The following is a 21,996-nucleotide window of genomic DNA, read 5'->3' on the forward strand; positions in this document are numbered from 1 at the left end:
AAAACACGTACCAAGTGTTTACTACCCTTTAAATTTGACCATTCTGTGCTAGGGACTGGCATGGAAGCTCACTTGAATTCCATCTGTTATCCTTGATTTTTGGTATGTGCTCCATGAAAAGAGCACTTCGTACTGGTATTCCAGTCAGAAGCAATTCCATCTCCAGGCTACAGAAACTCAACAGGCCTGCTGAATGCTGATTATGAAATGCCCTAGAGACACAAAGTAACAATCAGTTTGCCATGTGAAATAATTAATACAAATCCTAACCAACATAGCCTCTTCTAATTATCAGAATCAAATAAAGGCAGGAGCACTTCAAGAATAGTAACCCAAGACCTTCTGAAACAATTCAGAGTCCTTTTCACTTTAACAGCCACCCTTTCCAGGAAGATCTGTGTGCTTGTGTGAAAACAAACTAAATAGTATTGCTTTCGGTATCTACTACTTCTGGATTACTCTAAATTTTGGATTAAAACCTAGCCAAATAATGGCATATTTTCAAATAAATAACTTTAAACAGAAGTAAATAATGTCAACCCATTTTAAAATTCAAAGAACTAATGTAATTTATTTCATTTCTCAACACATGCATATCGCTATAAAGTTTGCCTAGGAGAAATATCTTCCTGGCTCTTTTTCTTGTTTAAAGTAGTGTGTAGGCTTAACTGCCTATCCATTGATGAGTACCCAGAAAGAAGATATAAACCATTTTCAGGGGAAAACATGCATGCATTTATTTTTAAGAATTCCCAGTAAGGGGGGAAAAAAAATTCAACATCTTTAAAAATGTGTTTATTTTTTAAAAAATCAGTTGTGTACAAAAGTGTTTTGTAGTTCTTAATTCTCAAGACAAATACCCAGCCCTCCACCCCTAGCCCACCCTGCTTCAATGGTCTTTCTGGTAACCCACCCATTTTCCCCTTACAGGAAGTTAACGGCTCAGAATAGATCCTCCTACAGAATTTATCGTCACTAACAGATTGTTTAGAATAGAGATCTAGAGAAGCTAACAAGCAAGATTCTTTCTCGGTGAGGTTAATGAGAATCCCTATAATGGCAGTAGACTTCCAGCAGACACCACAACAAAGTACCATCAATTGCTGAAAGCTAAAAAATAGATATTATTTTCAATAGTATTTCATTTTCTATTGGAAAAGTCTTTAAATTACATTAAATAAGTCTCTTTCCCCCCCAAAGAAATAGTCTAGCTTTTATTATGATGCCTGTAAAAAGTAGGTAACAGCAAGCACACAAGGATCATTTAACAGCACAGTGCAAATGATTTGAATCCACTCACCCCCCAGAATCCAACTGATAAACTGTGCCACACCTGATTATATACATAAGCACTGATTATATATATGTATGTGTATACACAAACATACACACATACATATATATTCAAAGCTTGGTTGAAACAACCAAGCAAAAGTTGACACATTCACAACTCACATTTAGGTGATGATCACAGGTTTAAGAGGGTAGATCAGTCCAACAGAGCAGTAACAGAACAAATGGGACAAGTGAGATACTGACATTCTCCCACTGCTATGCCACAAGATTTTTGATCCATATTGCAACAGTGCAAACAGAACATGTGACATCGTATGTAGACACTGCAAAAAAGTCACACTTGGGAAAAAGGCTATTTATCAGTAAATACTACAAGTTGCCTTATTCCCCAATGATAGTAAATAGCTAATGTTAAGCATTTATTTTAAACTGGTACTAAGGAATGGCAATGCAAATTTTTAAAACCAATGGTTTGTACCCTGGAATTGAAATTTCTTGAACTAGAAAAAGTGATTAATACAACATCATTTTGTATAAATTCATGAAATAAAGTTAACTGTAAACAGCTTTCTTTTCCTACCCAAACATTGATTGTTTCCATCTATGTGCAAGAAAGTATAATTGGCTCCAACTTTTCTCTACCCAAATCCACCTTTAAAACACCAAAAAATAAAATAAAAAAATAATTAAAAAAATAAATAAATAAAGCAGCAAAGCTTTTATTTCCTGGGCTGCTAACAAGGATTGTGGAAACATTATCATACCCTTATGCAGAGTTTTAAAAGCTGAAATCAGGCATACACTCATAGCCAAGAACTGCTTTTCACATTAATAAACTTATTAAGCAGCAGGAACATATGCTGCATAATGCAGTGCATAAATAAGCAATATCCACTTTATCTGCCAATTCTTTCCTATACTTTAAAATTATTTTGCATAGATTTAAGCACTACCAGCAATTACAAATGTGAAATATTTCCACAAAAAGAAAAAAATCAGCCTTACTTTCATAGATTACTCTCCCCAAAAGCAAAATATTCTGAATCCAAACACATAGATACATATTCTTGAACGTGTTATGTGTTTTAAGTAAACCATAGTCACAACTCTAAACATTTGGGGGAACCAACACAGAGCATCTAATTTAGTACCAAGTTCCTCAAATATTTATATATCTCTTACTGTATACTTATTTGGGTCACAAATTGCTCATTCATTCAGTACTCTGTACTGAAATACTACACAACTGATTATTTTTTCTTTTAAAAGTCAGGCACATACTCAGGGAACAGACCTGATTACAATAAAAACCTATTGGAGTATCAGTGACTTCTAGCAAATCTGCCTGCCCTAAATGGGTTATAACTGTGTGTGTGTGTGTGTGTGTGTGTGTGTGTGTGTGTGTGTGTGTGTGTGTGTGTGTGTGTGTGTGTGTGTGTGTGTGTGTGTGTATAGTTACATATATATATATACACACACACACATATATTTTAACCATAATTTTTGAGAAACAAAACACAAAACATTGAGAATTATAAAAATAATTTCCACCAGGGTGCCTTTTCCCGAGAGCTGCACTTTTAGTGTCTTTTTTTCCAAACATATGTAAGACCAGAGGAAAAAAGCAATTGCCATTATTTCTATGTTTGGGGAAATAAGTCTACCGGTAGAAAAATAGGAAAACAAACAAATAAACAACAGGAAAAGAAAAAAAAAAAAAAAAAAAGAAGAAGACAACAGTCGGAAAAGTGCCAGAAAGGAAAGAGATTATTACACAAAATGTAAATGAGGTAAATTTCTGAAATAAACAATCCATTTTTGGAGAATTTCTCATACCAAATATTGTACTTTTCAATTTCCTGGGCACTAGGGATGTTGAATGAAGTATACCCTAAGGGGCTAACGCGAATAAAAGAGTCACAGGCAAGGTACAGCTGCCTCCAATAGCAAAGTACGTAACGCTTGATCTTTAGTAATCTGAGTTCTCTCTCTCCTTTGTCAAACCACAGGACAATTAAATATACCCTGATAATATAGGCAAATAGTAAACTGGGTAGTGTTTGATATTTAAAATAATCCAAATATTACTATTACCAAGCTGCTCTCCACTAAAAAAAAAAAAGAATTCTAACAATGAAAAAAACTGTCCACATTTTCACACAATTCCAACCTTAACTTCAAAAATATAAAGAGAAGTACATGGTTTTAGCTATTTAAAATAAATAAAGAAAAATCTGGTTTCCTTTGGCATCTTTAGAAAGTAACTGAACTACAACTAAAGGTAATTATGTGAAGAAATTTATACTTAAGCAAACACATAGGGGAAAAAAAACATGGCAACTTGTGTTTAGTATGCAATAATATCAACTACAAGAGTTTACTACTGATTAGGAAAGGCTTACAAGTTTTTGGAAGAACCTTCACATCTTAACATTACAATATATTTAATAATGGTTCTTTTATTGCTTCTAAGATTATTGAGAAGTCAAATGAAATTATGTTGAATTTATGGTTCAAAATTATTTTCCAAACACTTAATGACTATAATTTAGGATAAGTAACACTTGAAGAAAGCAAACTATAATATGACTTTCAATATACAGCCTTACTTTAATTCATTCTGATTTCATTACATTTTTGTTATTTTGCATTGGTCCTGAATATTTAGTAAGAACTGTGTTTCTATGTATAGAACTGCCTACACAAATCCATTTCACCCTTCATAAAATGGTCACATTAGTGTTTGAGCTTGCAAAACTAATAATTTTCAAACTTTTGAACTTAGAATGAAATGTAACTTTAATACGTATAGAAAGTCTGACTATATACAAGAGAAGGTAAAGTTTTTAATTCTCTTATTATCAGAAACATCATAAAGAAAGCTAGATTTATAACACACTTCTATTCCTATGTGCATCTGAAGTATGTACAGTAAAACACCAACACAGCTTTCATGTGTTAATAGGGGGAAATGCAAGCAAGAGTGACTTTTAAAGTATCCGATAAATCAGTCTCTATAAAGCCAAAATTAGGCTAAAAAAACCTGCAAATAGTTTTCATCTTTGCAAGTTCTAAAAGAAAAATTTCATCAGTGTAAAAATAGAAAGATGTTAAATTCACTGAAAAACTAAGTTGGGTACTTTCATTAAATCTGGGAATACTGCAACATCAAGTATTTACTGTTTTTGCAAAAGAAACGAAAATGGCAGCTCCATTTTTACATTATTACTTACTTATATAGGAAATTTTAAAGAGTGAAGAACTGTGACAAAACATTCCAAATGGAGGACCTAAAAATGGAGCAAAGGATACTGTCCCTCAGCACATTTCCCCCACCAAATATAGAGAAATTTACTATTAAGATTATTAGCTGTGTGTGGTAAGAGGGGAAAAATAGATATGGTGTCCCAGTCTATTGACAAGGACAAGAAGGCTCTGAATAGGTCACCATCTTCAATTCTGGATAAATCTCATATTTAAGAATTCTCAAATGCTTAAAATGGTGGTCTTTTCAGCTACCCATCCTAAGAAGTCAAGTACAAGCATGCAAGTAAATTCACAGGCACAGAGGATCCATGTTAAAAACAGTTAAGGTAGCTGTGATGCAACACCAACAATTTGAATGGCCCTGACACACTCAAAATATTATCTTAATTATTCAACAAAATCCTGAAGCAAACTCTTGCTAGTCTTGGTACACCGCTAAACACTAAAGTAGCATGTTTTTTCCATGGTTTTAGCTTAGCTCAAAGAGTTTTTACACTATTAAGAAAAAAAATTAAAGTATTTCCCCTTTTTAAATTTACACAGACGTTTAATTAGCTTTATTTACAGAGCAGGGTTTGTTTTTTGTTTTGTTTTTTTCAGTCTCCAATGGTGCCTAGATAACATCATTAGGCAAGAATGCCAGTTTAAAAGAAATCTATGCAGAATCCTAAAAATAACAGATGTTGATGCTCCTCAAGAAGGGGCAAGCTTGACTATCAGCAGCTCTCTCTGTCTCAGTTACTCAGAAGCAATTCTGTTGCAGTCTCTACATCCCATGATTTTGAAGACAAGGCCACTATTACTGCATTCTGTAGAAAAGAAAAGGGGACAAGAAAATCAAATCAAGGAAATATTTTCAAAATACTCCATCACTCACTGTCCTTATATTGAGAAATCACATCTTCTTTCTCATTCTTTAAGCTGCCTTGAACTTGCAGTGCATAAAGATTTTCTAAAACCAATGACTGGAATCAGCAAAAGGAAAAGAAAAATCACTAGTTTTCATAACAGGAAGTTTCTTTATCAAAATCAGATTTAGAGTATCTTTGAGCCACTTCTGTCAGCCAAGGATTTGCAGCAATAATTTAAAATTAATGAATATATCAAAATAAACATGCCTTCATGTACTTACCCTATCAAAGCCCATAGCACATAGGTTTTCTATTTTTTTGGTGTATTCTGGACTAGAAACTGGTGCTCCAGCATACACATGTGCCCAAAGTCGAGCCGTCTGTTTGAACATTTCAGGATTTTGTTTGTACTATATGGGGGGAAAAATTGATTGACATGACAATACAGTTATAATACTCAGTATAGTAGCTCATCTCTTAACTGCTTAAAAACCTGATTTAAAAAAAAATAAAACTGATCTATATTTAAAATGTGATATTCATTTTCCATTGCAAGCAAATTATGTCACTCAAGAAATGACTGTTTAATGTGAAACTGTGATTCACAAGTTGTGTTGACAAAAGAAAAACAAAGATAAATAACATTTATCAACTTTAATCTCCAATTTCAACAAAGTAGCAGAAAACTAATACTAAATGAATTGAGTTATTAGAGATGTTTCTAAACACTGCACTGGCAAACACTATACAGCTAAACAGAATTACTAACTTCTAAAATTATGTGGAATTAACTAGTAATTGTGACCAAGATTTGTATTATTAACAATAGCTTAGGTTAGAATACAATTAGATTTTCCTGTTTTGCTAGAACTATATTAATGTACAGTGAATTAAGAAAACCTCATATGCAAAGTTCTAACTTAAAGCACATGTTTTGAGATAATTATGAACTTACCAGAGTACTTTTTAAAAGGTAAGACTTCCCATATGCATTGAAAAGAGGTAATTTATTCTCAAATATTCTGGAATCATCATTACTTAATAAAGCAAAGTATAAGTTAAAGTAACTGTTCGATTCACCTTAATATTTATTTTTAAGATATTTTATACATACTGAATATTATTATATATTAAAATGATAAATCTAGTCTCAACCATTATTAATACGGAAATAAGTCAAATTACTGACTGGACCTAGAGGAAACTTGAGTCCAAACTCAACCTTTGAGGCTCAGACTCAACAGAAAATCAAAGCTGGGACTCAAGCCATGCTTCTGACTATCAAAAACGAATGAAAGCACATACATGTGACACCTTAAACCATAATTCTAAGCACTCTAAGACAAATAACAGTAGAACATATTAACAAAAATATCCATAAAACAAGGAGTAAACAGCTTTTCAAAGGAAAGGAAGAAGTTTCTAAGAGGAAAAGTTTTCTCAGGCTGAGAAAACATGGCAGATGAGGTGAAATGGCGTCTAGGAATGAACACCATCTTGAAAAGCAAGAGTGTGAGGAACAGCAGAAATTTAGGAGCTGAAGCTGGGTTTGCAGACAGTTCAAATCATGAAGGAACTCTTCAAACTAAACAATTCAGACTTACCAAGTAGGTGATAGTAGAGCTACTAATAGGTTTTTAGTAGTAACATGGAGTAAGATGGGCACCTTATGTTAACTACTATCAGTGTAGAAGATGAGGGAAAGAAGCTGAGGTAGGGAGCTCCATTAGAGCAGTCAAATGAGATATTTTTAAATATGTGAAGTATTATGACAGAGAAATACTGGGATACAAGAGAAAAGGAGACTTCACAGAAAAGTACTCCATGTTTGTGACTTGGATATATAACTAAGTTGATTATACTACAGAAGGATGAACAGGTTCCAAGTTTAAGATTCTGCATTCAGTTTTGGGAATGCTGTGCTAAGGTATCCATGGAACATTCATATAGAGCTATCCAGTTTCAAAAAGGCTCAGGAGAAAGTTCAAGCCTCAACATCCTATCAACATACATCAGCGTAACATCAGCATGGATTTGATCATTCAAGTGACAGTATATAATGGAAAGTAAAAGAAGCAATATAAAAACAAGGAAATATATTTAAAGGGAGAAGAAAGAAGGGAAATAACTGTAAGACTTAGACTTAAGAAGGAATAACCACAACTACAAAGATAGGGAGAGAAGAGGGTAGTATCTCAGAAGCCAAGAGAAGGAAAAATTTCTAGGTTCAAAAACAAACAAAAACCAAGGCTCAATAAATCCTAATGGCTTAGAGTAAGGGTTGGCAAATTTTCTTAAAGGAACAGATAATTATTATTTCAGGCTTTCAGATCATACAATCTCCGTCATAATTATTTAACTGTCACTTATAGTTGTAAACAGAAGAGTGTGGCCATGTTGCAATAAAATATTATTTACAAAAACAGTCAATCTGGCTGTAATTTGCTGACCTCTGCCTTTTGGAAATCAAAGATCAGAACTGAAAAGTACTTATCCATTAAGCAATTACAAGGTCATTGTTAATTACCCTTCACCATATCTAACTTCAGTGCCACAATGGAGCTGGTTAACATTATCATCAGGGAAGGATCACCTCTGAACTAAGAGACAGACAGATGGAGACACACGATAAAGCACATGTAGCAAAACATTAATCGTAGAATCTAGATAGTAGGTAGATACATGAGTGCTCAATGTATAATTCTTTAAACACTGTGTGTTTGAAATTTTCACATGTTAGAAAAAAGGCATCTACTATATACCTAATTAAATTAGTATGTTAAAAATCACTAAATTAGGTTTTCATCATTACTTCTGATAAAATAATCTTACCGCAAGAAAGGAAACCATTTCCAGATTTAGTTTGGGCAGAAGTATGCTCATGTGCTATCACTGCAAACCACTAAAGTAGAGACCCATGGGTAAGTACAAGAAAGCCTTTCAAAAGCAGCTATCTTACCTGATTTGCTACTACTGCATCTTGTGGATCATCTGGTTCCGCAGCTGCCAGCAGTGCTTGCAATGACAATAATACCGTGCGGAGAGTCATTGCTGCTGCCCTAAGATTCAGAATAGGAAGAAATCCCAGTTAAGAACATAATGCACGACATATACAAAGTGGATGTTTTCTAAATAAAACATAAAAACTACTAATTTTTATCTTAATCATATAATTAAGTTATAAAAATTTATAATTTATATCCACCTATCATATTTTTTTCTTTACTTTACAATGAAAGAATCTATTCCTTAAGACAACTCAAATCATTCTTAACTAGCTTAGCTTTTTTCTTATTTTTGTCAATATCTTTCTGGTCAGCTTTATCTATTGACTTACTTTCTATTCATTTCTCTAGACATAAAGTTAAAATAAAGCGATAAACTAATATGTGAAACTTTCTTTCAGTGGCACTCTAAAAACAAGACACCATCAAGTAAATATCCTTTACTTTGAAGAAAGCCTAAAATCATTTGGAGGGCATTACGCTAAGTGAAAAATAAGTCAAAGAAGAAAGATACTGTGTGGAGTCTAAATAATGTAACTAGTGAATATAACAAAAAAGAAGCACACTCACAGATACAGGGAACAAAACAGTGGATATGAGTGGGGAAAGGGAAGCGGAGAGGGGCAATATAGGGGTAGGGGTAGGGAGGTTAAAGGTACAAAAATAAGATGTAATATATTGTACATTAGAAAATATAGCCAATACTTTACAATAACTATATATGGAGTATAACCTTTGAAAAGTGTGAATTCACTATATTATACCCTGTAACTCATATATTACTGTACAGCAACTACAATAAAATTTTTTAATAAAAATTTTTTTTAAAGAAAATGGAAAAAAAAAAGCCTAAAATAATTCCATAACATTCTGAAACAGGGCAAGATTTTTGCTTAGTACGTGTAACTTAATTCATGTTTCAAAATGTGTTTATAAAGCAAATATTTATCTAGAAAATGGTATCTACCTAACAAGGACCCTTAGTATTTCTGTCAAAAAACTATTTGACCAGTTACTACAGAAATATTTATAAATACAATAGTGAAATAGCGTAATAATGAACTATTTTAAATGCTGAAGATTATTAAACATGCTCATTTTTAACAGACAAGTTTGGTAATTCTAAACCAGTCTTTTTTCAATTGGGTTCTTCACTTTAACTACAGAAGAGAGAAAATTACTGAGTAACTATTTTCTCAATTTTCCTAAGGATGGTAATATATATATATATATATACCATCCTAGATCCTAGATACCACCATCCTTAGAAAAAGTTATTACCAACAATAAATGTCTGAAAGAAATGTGTCTTACAAAGTATGGTTTCCTCAACCAGTGCATCAACATCACCTGGGAACTTGTAAGAAATGAAAATTCTTGGCCTCATTCCAGGCCTACTGAATTACAAACTGTGGGGTGGTTTAACAGGTACTCCAAGTGATTCTAATGCAAGCTAATGTTTGAGAAATACTGCATTAGTGCATTATAGCTTAAGCTAATTGAGGAAGGCTATTAAAATAAACCAATAAAAATAAAATCAGTATCACACACATAAGCCCATATTTTGTAAGAGAAAAATTACACTACAAGTGGTACCCTATATAAAATGCCATCAGAATTGTCATTTATATTAATCTTCACAAAACGCAAACTAATCTTCAGTGACAGAAAGATCAGCATTGCTGAGGAATGGGGAAGCAGGAAGGGCGGGAAGGAGCAATTACAAAGGGACTCAAGGAAACTTCTGGGTTATGTTGGTTATGTTCACTACCTTAACTGTGTGATGGTTTTATGGAATGTATGTGTATGTTCAAACATACCAAATTGTGCATTTTTAATATGTGCAGTTCATGGTCAATAACACCTCAGTAAACCATTTAAAAAAGTTGTGTTAAAAAATGCTATCAGAGTAAAAATTTTTATTGATCAATTCATCCTTTTAGAGAAGCTACAGGAATAGGAAAATTTGGTTATGATGCTTAACAACACTTCAAACAAAACTGTAAGTCATATAATTTTAAATTAATACAATTATTTCCTTCAAGGAAATTTATCTGAATATTGAAGAAAAATCTTCACTCAAAGGAAGTATTTCATATTAAAACAATTATTAAACTCATAATAATTATTTTAATTTGTGATAAAAACATGAAAATATGTAAAATAAAAGCCATCTAAACATTATAAATTTCAGCAAAACCGTAACAACATCACATATATTGTTTTATACATTTACATCTCAACCAATCAACATTTTTCTTTAAAAAACTTTTGATCTCTCAAAAGAGTGAATCTGGCCCCTTAAACAATACATAAAAATTAACTCCAAATGTATTAAAGATCTAAAAGTAAGACCAAAACTTATTATAAAACTCTTTAAGACAACAAAACGCCATTTGCAGCAACATGGATGTCCCTGGAGAATGTCATTCTAAGTGAAGTAAGCCAGAAAGAGAAAGAAAAATACCATATATCACTCATATGTGGAATCCAAAAAAAAAAAAAAAAAAAAAAAAAAAAAAAAAAAAAAAGACGACAAATGAACTTAAATATAAAACAGAAACAGACTCACAGACATAGAATACAAACTTGTGGTTGCCAGGGGGAGGGGGAGGGACAGACTGGACGTTCAAGATTTATAGATACTGACAGGTATATATAGAATAGATAAATGAGTTTATACAGTATAGCACAGGGAAATATATTCAAGATCCTGTAAAATCTTGAAAAAGATTATATGTATATTCATATATGACTCAAAAATTGTGCTCTACACCAGAAATTGACACAACATTGTAAACTGACTATAACTAAATAAAAAAATTTTTTAAAAAAACTCTTAAAAGAAAATACAGGGGGAACACTTCAGGACAATGGAGTTGGCAATGATTTCTTGGGTATCAAACAGCAGTCAAAAGCACAGGCAACAAAACAGAAAACATAGAAATTAGTCTACAACTAACTACATCAACATTTAAAACTTCTGTGTAAAGGAAAAAACTTCAAAATAAAAACTTCCTGTGCAGAGGATACAATCAATAGAAGGTAACTCACAGAATGGGGAGAAAATATTTGTAAATCACGTATCTGATAAGGAGTTAATATCTGGAATACATAAAGAACTCCTGCAACTCAACAACAAAAAACAAACCTGGTTAAAAAATGAGAATGGGGAAGGGACAGAATGGGATTTCAAAATTGTAGAATAGATAAACAAGATTATACTGTATAGCACAGGGAAATATATACAAGATCTTATGGTAGTTCACAGAGAAAAAAATGTGACAATGAATATATATATATTCATGTATAACTGAAAAATTGTGCTCTATACTGGAATTTGACACAACATTGTAAAATGATTATAAATCAATAAAAAATGTAAGAAAAAAGAAGAAAAAAAAAAGAGAACAGACTTGAACAAGCATTTCTCCAAAGAAGATAGACAAGTAGCCAGTAAGTACACGCAAAGATGCTTAACATGACTAACCATCAGAGAAATGTAAATCAACAATAAGATACCACCTCACATCCATTAGGATGGCTACTCTATCAAAAAACCTAAGAGTTGTTGGTGAGGATGTAGAGTAACTGGAATCCTTGTGCACTGTTGGTGGGAATGCAAAGTGGACTAAGTGCTAAAAACCACTATTTGAGGAATCTGGCAATTCCTCAAAACAATTAAACACAGAATTACCATATGATCTAGCAGTTTCACTTATGGATATACACCTAAAATAATTGAAAGCAGTAAGTCAAACAGATATTTGCATACCCATGTTCATAACAGCATTATTCACAATAGCCAAAATGCAGAAGCAACCTAAGTTTCCATTAACTGATAAATGAACAAAATTTGGTGTATACAGAAATGGAATATTATGCAGACCTCAAAAGGAGGAAAAATCTGACAAATGTTACAACATAGATGAATCCTAATAGGCAAACAGGAATATGAAAATTTCAAAATGCATTAGCTAATTTTAATTAATGGATGATACAAATAAGTGGGTACCTTATAAATCTATCTTTAGTAAATTAATTTCATTCAGATCTCAAAATCTGAGCACAGTTAATACGGCTAAACGTTCGTATGGACTAGGGGGGGCCTTTATTATGTAGAATAAGCATGTGAACTGTTTGCACTGTTGACAAACTTACCTGTTAAGGATCTTCCAGAAGACCATTAATAAATAATCTATATTTATTCAAAACACTGAATGCTACTTAAAGAGAAGGCAGCTTTTTGTTATATTTTATTAAAGTATAATAAGCAAGTAAAAATGCTGTACAGCTAGATGAATTTTCATACATGTATACACTCATGGTAACCACCATCTAGATCAAAAATCCTCACTCTTGTCCTTCTTATTCACAACCCTTACCTACCCCTACCGCTGTCCTAGCTTCTATCACCAAAATTAGTTTTGACTTATCTTCAATTTAATAAAATGAAATCAGAGTATGTACTCTTTTGTGTTCAATTTTTTCACTCAACATGTCTATGAGAATCATCCATGTTGTTTGTATAAATATGCTTTTTTCCGGCTACATAGTGTTCCACTGTATTATTATACCATTATACATCCATTCTCCTGTTGACAGACATTTGGGTTATTTGCAGTTTGAATAAATCTGCTATGAATATTCTTGCAGAAGTCTTTTGGTGTAAATAAGCACTCATTTTGCTTGGACAAGTACTTAGGAGTAGAACTGCTGGGCCAAATCAAAGGTGTATGCTTAGCTCTGGGAGATACTGCTGGTTGAGTGGCTGAACTACATTCTTACCTGCAAAGCATGAGAACCATTTACAAAAGTGTAGCAATATCTAATTGTGATTTTAGTTTGCATTTCCCTGATGACTAATGATACTGAGCACAGCTTATAAACCATTTTCTTCCATGTCTGTGTCTTTTGGAAGGGCAGTATCAATGAGTGCAATTTTTAAGTCTTGCCATTTTCTTCCACAGGTAAACAGACACATTTAGTCATAAGAGGTGTCAGTGGAAAAACATCAGAAAATAGTCTGCACATTGGGTTAAGTTTTGAAGTAAGAAATAAACCATACTAACGTAAGTTGTTAAATATTAAAGGTAAATCACCACCCACATGTATTAATAAAAGACCAAGATTAACAAACTTTTCTAACAGAACTGTCCCAAATTACCCTAAACATTCACGTTTAGATATTTACTGAATGTCATACTTTAATAAAGCTGAGGTGTGGTGGGGACAAACCCGTGGATATCCAATCTCACCTATTTAATGTATCTCTGATATCTTTTATCATTTCAATTATATTGATATGAAACAAGACTAAATTCAGCTATTTCACCTGACTTAAGAGATGGGAATAGGAGATGGGGATAGAAAGTGTTCTGATACAAAAAATCAAGTTCTTTCCCTATACATATACTATAATCTTTCAACTACCCACAGGAAGACAATCAGAAGTGGCAGTATTGCTAGCTTAACTCTGAGCAAAATAGGGAAGACAGTGGAAAATTTTAGTCTGGAGCTTTCATTGTTTTCAAGGCTGGGGGTGGTGATGGGTAGGGAGGGCTTCATTTTGGCTGCTGAGAATAGTCTGAGTAGGGCAGGCTCCTATGATCATCCAGGCAAGAGGTAATGTGACTTGGACCGAGGTAGCAGTAGTGAGCTGCAGATAAGATCCTGGAGGTTTCAACAACAGGATTTGCAGATGAGGTATAGGAGTAACAGAAAAAGAAGAAACAAGATCATGATGAGGTTTTAGTCTGAACAACTGCAAGGACGTAGTTGCCAAAATTTAGTTGGGGGGAAAGTGGGTTTTGGATTGAGGAAACAGTTCAGCATTTCAAATATTTAAGTTTGAGATGTTCATCACATATTCAAGTAGAGACATTAAACTGGCAGCAGGATATGAGTTTGGAGTTCAGAGAAGATAAATTTGTGGGCTGCTAGAATGTAAACAATGAACCTATGAAATCAGATGAGCTCATCAAGAAAGTGCGTATAAATGGAAAGAAGCAGAGGTCAAGACAGCCCTGAGGTATTCTCAGGTGCAAAGCTCCAAAAGATGAGGGAGGAACCAACTGAGAAGTTGGGAGTGGGTAAAGGAAGGGGAGAACAGAAGAACTGATATCCTGGAAACCAAGTTAAAAAAAAAAAAAAAAGTAAGATGTCTCTAATACTGCAAATGTTCATTAGTATCACTGATCCACAGAGCTGTAAGAGGTCTTCAAGATGACTTTACTGATAAAAACACTGAGGCATACAAATTCAATAAACTGGGAAAAGTCACAAATCAAAAGAATGACAGAAGATAAAGTCAGGTATATTCCACATTGTTCAATGTTTAACACTATGGCATACAGATCAAGAAACTAGGTCTCAAGAGATGATCTACTGAGGGAAAAGCTTTATTCAGATGCACTGTTAGCATGGAAAAACAAAACAAAACCAGAGACTCGTCTGCTTATCCAGTTACTAAATAAACCAAATGACCCATACACTAAATGTTGTTATTCCTGTTTCACCTTGTTCAGGTTCCACTCTTTCCCTTTCTTAACAAACTTAAGAAATAAGTTAATAACATAACTTATCACTGTTTTCTTCTACTACAATGACCTTTTATATCTCTTGTCTTAGTTTTCCAATCCATATACTTAGAATATGCCAGGCTCTAGTCTAAGAGAAATACATAAAACAACTAATTTAATCTTCTCAACAGCCCTATGAAATAGGTATTAATCCCATTTTTTCAGATGAGGAGACAAAGGCATAAAGGCCAGGTAATTTGCTCAAGACAACACAGGTGAGTAAACGGCCAAGTCAGGATCTGAACCTAATGGTAACAAAGTTAAGAACTCGCAATACTAAACACGATGCTGCTAAGATATAAAAATCTGACAAAACATGTGAAAGCACCATAAATCACTGTGCAAATGAAGATACCACCTAAAAGGTACTTCTTAGAATCTTAGAACCTTAATCATGCTCAATTAACACAACTTTTAACATTTTTGTTCCCTACATCCCATGCAAGTCAGAGCCAAATTACTTCAAAACTTCAATTTTTTTAGTCTTTCACACATATCTTCCTGAGATAGCAAAAAGTCAAATTTATCAAAATAAATGAAACCCAAGACTTGTCAACATGTAAAGCTACCACCTGACATTACCTAATAATCACCATCTACATATAGATTCCAATTTCAATTATAATGTTATCTTCTCTTATGTACTTAAGAGTCTTCATAAAGTTTTAAAATAGAAAGTATAGTATATGCTTACGTTTTGAGGCAAGTACACATTTAACATTCTAAATAGTCTTGGAATTCATATAAGAGAAGGGAAAAGGTGAATTCAAAATCTCTTACCATTGATCTTTCAGGATATCCAAACAAATAGCCCCTGTGACGGAACTAATATTAGGATGCCATATTTTAGTGATAAACCGGACCTAGAATATAAAGCACACTTGAATTTTCAAGTAACAGAAACAAAACACATATAGTTTTAGTAAAACTACAAAAAAATTAAATCCTTGGGTTAAAAAAAATATATATCCATACTTACATTACATCATTTTGCCTAGTTCTGTCTGTGAAAGGAGCATTGTAGAAGACAAAGTGTTCACTAAGTCGAATGTTGTCAACGACATACATTCTTTATAAACCTTTTAACTAATGTTGTTTTTAAAGAAACCCAACAATTACTAGGTGTTTAAAATTTACCTAGCATAATGTCAGATGCTGGAAGAAATTGAACACGGACTAAAATCCATTTAGGTAGATAAAGTCATACATAAAGTTAAAAGATAGATAGTAAATGGCAAATTTTGTGTGTGTGAAGAAGGGTATAAAATAAATTTGAAGGAAAAAGTAAGCAAAATCAGTACACAGAAACAGAAGTAGTGACTGTAAGATTGCTCCTGGTTTTCTGTATCATTTTTTTTTTAAAATACTTTTTAAAAAAATAATTCAACAAATATTTAAAAGCTTACTATTATTTGCCAGGCACTGAGGCTTAAGAGTTTAAGAAATTTACCCAACGTCAAATAACTAGTTTGCAATGGAACAAAATACAAACTCACACAGTCTTAGCATGAAAGAATAAGAAACCAACAAAGTGAAAATGCTAACTCTATCAGATCACTGTGAAATGAAATCTAGCTCATCAGCTCTTACGAGCTTCTGGAGGAGGCGGAGGAGGATTATATCTGACATATATGATAGTCATCGAAGTCAAAATTCTTTAACATTTAATAGATTAATTACTATGAGCCAAGCTATGTTCTAAATACCTTACAAAAATCAATTCATCAATATATGTTCCAAATCTAAGCTATTTATGGAAAGAAGCTAAAAGATTTACACTTCCACTTCTCTTCTTGTGACTTGTCTATACTACCTGTCTCTAATTTCTCACCTAACCACTCATTAACTTACAAGCCATCTGAAAAAGCACTTTAGGTCACCAATGATCTCAAAAACCTAAACTAATGGAGACTTCCCACTCCTTGATCCTTTTTTAATTCTTAAAATAACCTTACTCATTTTAATATCTACTTTTTCCCATCCACAGAACACCATTTCCTTAAAGACTGATTATTCACCTAGGTTACTAAACAGTCCACTGCCTTCAGTTTTGCTCCCTCCAATCTTCACATTGAAAATAGCCCTTTAAAACAAATCTGATTCATGTCAGTACTGTACTTAATGCCCTTTAATGACTTCTCACTCCCTTTATGTAAGCCCACACTTTTAAACGCCCTAGCCTACCTCTCAAATCTCACTTCCACCTCATATTCTGTACAAGCGCTCAACAAGCCATACTTAAAAAAAAATTTTTTTTTTGCCCCAGAGCCTTCATACATTTTTTTCTCTCAATAGCACACCTCAATACCCTCTTCTCCTGGCTAACTCCTACTTATCCTTCAAGTTTCAGCTTCCATAATCACTTCTTCCTGACCTGTCCCCATAGCACCGTATACTTTCCAATGTCACACTTCTATAATCTCTTCCTTACTTACCCAGTCTTCCCTAAAAGGCATGGTGTCTATCTAACCTGCTTACTAGACCATTCCAAGCATCTAAAGTGCCTCACGCTGAATGAATATGCAATTAACATTATGATAAACCTGTTGTTATAGGCCTAAAACAGTATACTTTTCAAATATAGTGCAGATCAAATAAGACAGGCATATAGGGCTTATGTATAACAAACATTTCTTCATAACAGATATAACCACAATATTCACATCTTACTTTTTTTATCATTCATCAATTTCAAATTCAAAGATACAAAATAACCATACGCCATAATTTCAGTAACTCAAGACATTACAGCATTTTGTGACTTTAAAACAAAAGTTGGTTCAATTATTTTGAACAAAAACAACAAAAAAAAAAGCATAACTAAAAAACAGAAATAGACTCATAGACACAGAATACAAACTTGTGGTTGCCAAGGGGACGGAGGGTGGGAAGGGATAGATGGGATTTCAAAATTGTAGAATAGATAAACAAGATTATACTGTAAAGCACAGGGAAATATACACAAGATCTTATGGTAGCTCACAGAGAAAAAAATGTGACAATGAATATATATATGTTCATGTATAACTGAAAAATTGTGCTCTACACTGGAATTTGTCACAACACTGTAAAATGATTATAAATCAATAGAAATGTTAAAAAAATTTTGAACAAGACTGGAATTTTAATTTAGTAGAATTTTAAATTACTACTGAACATGTCAGAAGGTTTATAGTTTAGGCAGACAATCTAAGGTGAACTGTATCTTACTTTTTAAAGAATCTTCAATACATGATTCTCTGTAGACTCTACATAAAAACAAATGTGTATATACACAAAACTAAGGAAATTATTAAACTATTTCTTACTTTGTAATACAGTCTACAGTTAGGAATAAATAACTCTGAATTTGCAGATGATCCAATAAAGAAATTATCAAGAGGATACTCCATTAGCTACCAGTACAGATGTAAGTAACTGTCTTATACATACTTCTTTATGTGGTCTTCCAGTCTTTATCTCCTATTCCTCCCTTTGTTATTCTTGATCATCAACTATCTCCTTTCTTGGATTTTTCACTTCTTTCTCAGCCCTCAATATTACCAATGGTACCCCATGTATCCCATTATTCTATACCCAATTCATATCCAATGTATTTGTCACATTCTCTCATTATGCTCCCATCTCTGTCCTATAACAACAAAAATGTATAATCAAAATAACTTAGAAAGCATAAAGTACACAAGTAAGAAACAATACAATGACATTTACTATGACATACCTGAGTCATATTTGACTCTGATTACAAAACAGATATGGGATGGTTTACAATACTAAAATACTTATACAAATAACAATTCAAGTTTCCTTATTTACACAAATGGTGCTAACACTAGTACCATGTGGGTAACTTGAAAACACTCATTAGCTCTGAGGAGCACTCAAATAATTTAGAAACAAAAATCTCAACACTACACAGTGTTACCAGACCAAACTGAATGAAGGGGACTATTCTTAGTTATCTATGTTGGCACACCATCATCAGTACTCTTATCTCCTCCTACAGGATGTATCTTATATTAATTCGCTCTTTAGTTCAACAAACATTTCAGCTCCTATTTCATGGTAGATGTGAGCTCATATTTTCATCAGGTATTTCCAGCTTCGAACTAAAGGAAGTTACAATATTAAATAAGCTTTGACTAACTTACTGTACAAAAGGAAATGCTATTTTTTTTATGTAAGAAAAAAATTTTTGTGGGGGAGGTAACTAGGTCGGTCTGTCTGTCTGTCTGTCTATTTAAATGGAGGCACTGGGGATTGAACCCAGGACCTCCTACATGCTAAGCATGCACTCTACCCCTGAGCCATACCCCATTTTATTTTAAAAATGCATGTGCAGATGGACAGAGTCATTAAAGTTTATTAGCATCGACATTTATACTCAATTTCACATAAAAAAGTATGTTTATAACATCAAGAAAAAAGAGGAAAATTTCCAACCTATCTCCAGTACATTAGTTGGGCAAATCACTGCGTTAGAGTTTTCCTAATTTAATCGGTTTTTCACTAATATATATAGAATATATATTACAATTTACTTTAAAAATAACCTTGGTTGCATGCTTTGAATCCAACTCCTTCTACTTTATATTCAACTGATTCAAAGATATATCTTCTATCTAGAAGTAAATCTTCTGCTCTTCAGGTCAACAGTTTATTGCAGAATAATACACAGAAAATACTCTATGACCATGTTAAGATAAATCAATGTAAGTTTTCAATCTTGTGCGATTTCAGCGCCATAATAGTGGGAATATAACTGTTAACTTCAATACTTTTACCTCACAAAGCTTAAAATTAAACCCGAACTTACATAGTAAACATATGTAAACAGTTCTGTGATTAATTTATACAAATATTCCCCATTCTTTCCATTATATTTACCAACCAATAAAAATTCAGATCAATACAGTACATATCTAGAACACATTTAGCACACATTAATTAACATTTACTGCAAAAGCTTAATGCCACAAATGGGATGAGTACCATATTTAAAAGAACACTAAATTCTAACTACAACTAACTCTGGAGGAAGCCAGAGGGAAACAAATTTGGGTTAACTGAAGGAAGATCTTTCTAAATGTTGAAGCTACCTTAGCATGGAATGGCTGAAATTAAGACAGCAGTGGCCTGAAGAGCAACAAGAGCTAGTAGCAAAAACACCAGACAGACCTCAGTTCTTATGTTTTGAATTTATTTTTCCCATGTTTCTAAGAAACGGAGGAGGAGGAAAGGTTAATAAAATGGTGATTTCAAATGAAGGGGGGAAGGGTATAGCTCAGTGGTAGACTGTCTGCTCAGCACGCACTAGGTCCTAGGTTCAATTCCCAGTACCTCCAATTAAACAAATAAATAAACATAATTATCTCCCCACCCCGAAAAAAATTTTAAATATAAAAAAAAGATTAAATGAAATAATGTATCAAGCACCTAAAACAGCCAGGACTATGCAATCACTTTGGAGATTACTTATAGACTACATAGGGAAATAAACACTTTTATTGAGGCCATAATTCATCCCTATTTAAAGTGCACAACTTCATGGCGTTTTGTATATTCACAGAATTGCACAACCATCATCGAAATCTAATTTTTGACCATTTCAACACCTCAAAAAGAAAGAAACTATGTAACCTTCAGCAGTCACTCCCCATTCCTACACACTCCCCCAGCCCTAAGCAACCACCAATCTACTTTTTGTCTCTATGATTTGCCTTTTCTAATGGTCGTATACATGAAATCATATAATATGTGGCCTTTTGCACCTGGGCTTTTCATTTAGCACAATGTTTTGAAAGTTCACCTACCCTATAGAACATATCACTACTTTCATTCACTTTTAAAATCAAATCCATGGTACAGATATACCGTATTTTATTTATCCATTCAGTTGATCAACATTTAGAGCACTTTCTGGTGATTAAAAATAGTGCTGGTATGAACATTTATGTATAAATTGGTGTATGGACATGCTTTCATTTCTACTGGGTAGATAACTAGAAGTAGATCTCGGTCATAAGGTAACTCTATGTTTTACCATTTTGACCAAACTATTTTCCAAAGTAGCTCCAACACTACATTCCCACAAGCGACCTATGAGAATTTCAATTTATAGAGGAAATTTAAGCATCAAGGCTATTGTATTTTACGATGATGTTGCAGAGGGAAGCCAACTGACCACTTCAAGAAGGGCCTCTTTTTGGTAGTACCTGGTTAATGCTAGCTAGTATTTACAGAATGCTTAGTCTATGCAGGCAGTGTTCTAAGTACTGTTTTCATTAAATCTCAAGTACCATCAATTATTCAACACACCTTTATTTTATGTACCTTGAGAAAGAAAAAAATTCTGCCAATTATGACATGCCATCCACCGAAAGATGTATCCTGATTTCAGAGATGTTAAATATGTGAAAAAATGTTTCTTAGAATTATTGAAATATTGTTTTACAAGGACTAACTCCTTTAATCTTGATAATCTTTTGACAGGATTTTACAAACGACGAAACTGCAGCACAAAGCAGTTACATAGCTTGTCTAAAATCAAAAAGCCAGTTAAATGCCAGAAGTCAAGTCAAATTTGAACTGTGGTTGATTGCTCTTGTTCTTGACAGAATCATATTCACTGTTTCAGAGATCCTGCCCGTACTCTTTCCTCATCAGGATCAAGGAAGCAGAGGACAATGGCTCCTATAGGAATTGGTTTCTATTTAACCTCTAAGCTTCAGTACTCTCATTTATTAAGACTGTTTTACAGACGGTTTGAGAAAAGGCATATAAAATTCTTAGCACAAAGCAAATGACAGCAGCTGTTTTCATTATTTAATAGTAAAAATACAATGGTTGAAAGCAGTCTCTCTTGGGGTCTTTTCTTTCTTCCTCCTCATTTCCATTAAAAGAAATTTTTTTAGACTTTGAGGACATCCTTATCTTGAAATATTTTACAGTCTTCTTTTCTTAAATTCATAGTATTCTACAACTAAAGTAACTTCA

The 21,996-nt window shown here is 33.2% G+C and overlaps 1 protein-coding gene across 1 annotated transcript in view; it reads right to left on the minus strand.

The window, feature by feature from the left end:
* Positions 1–711: 711 nt before the first annotated feature.
* Positions 712–21,996, minus strand: part of UBE2K (ubiquitin conjugating enzyme E2 K) — a 56,857-nt gene continuing 35,572 nt past the window's right edge. The window contains exons 4-7 of the mRNA XM_010980378.3: positions 15,781–15,863; positions 8,374–8,473; positions 5,696–5,824; positions 712–5,372 (exon numbers count right to left, since the gene is read on the minus strand). Coding sequence (XP_010978680.1) covers positions 5,298–5,372; positions 5,696–5,824; positions 8,374–8,473; positions 15,781–15,863 — 387 coding nt within the window. The 3' untranslated portion in view covers positions 712–5,297. The remainder of the gene's footprint in view (positions 5,373–5,695; positions 5,825–8,373; positions 8,474–15,780; positions 15,864–21,996) is intronic.

Source organism: Camelus dromedarius, chromosome 1, assembly GCF_036321535.1.
Source record: "Camelus dromedarius isolate mCamDro1 chromosome 1, mCamDro1.pat, whole genome shotgun sequence".
In the NCBI taxonomy this organism is placed as follows: domain Eukaryota; kingdom Metazoa; phylum Chordata; class Mammalia; order Artiodactyla; family Camelidae; genus Camelus; species Camelus dromedarius.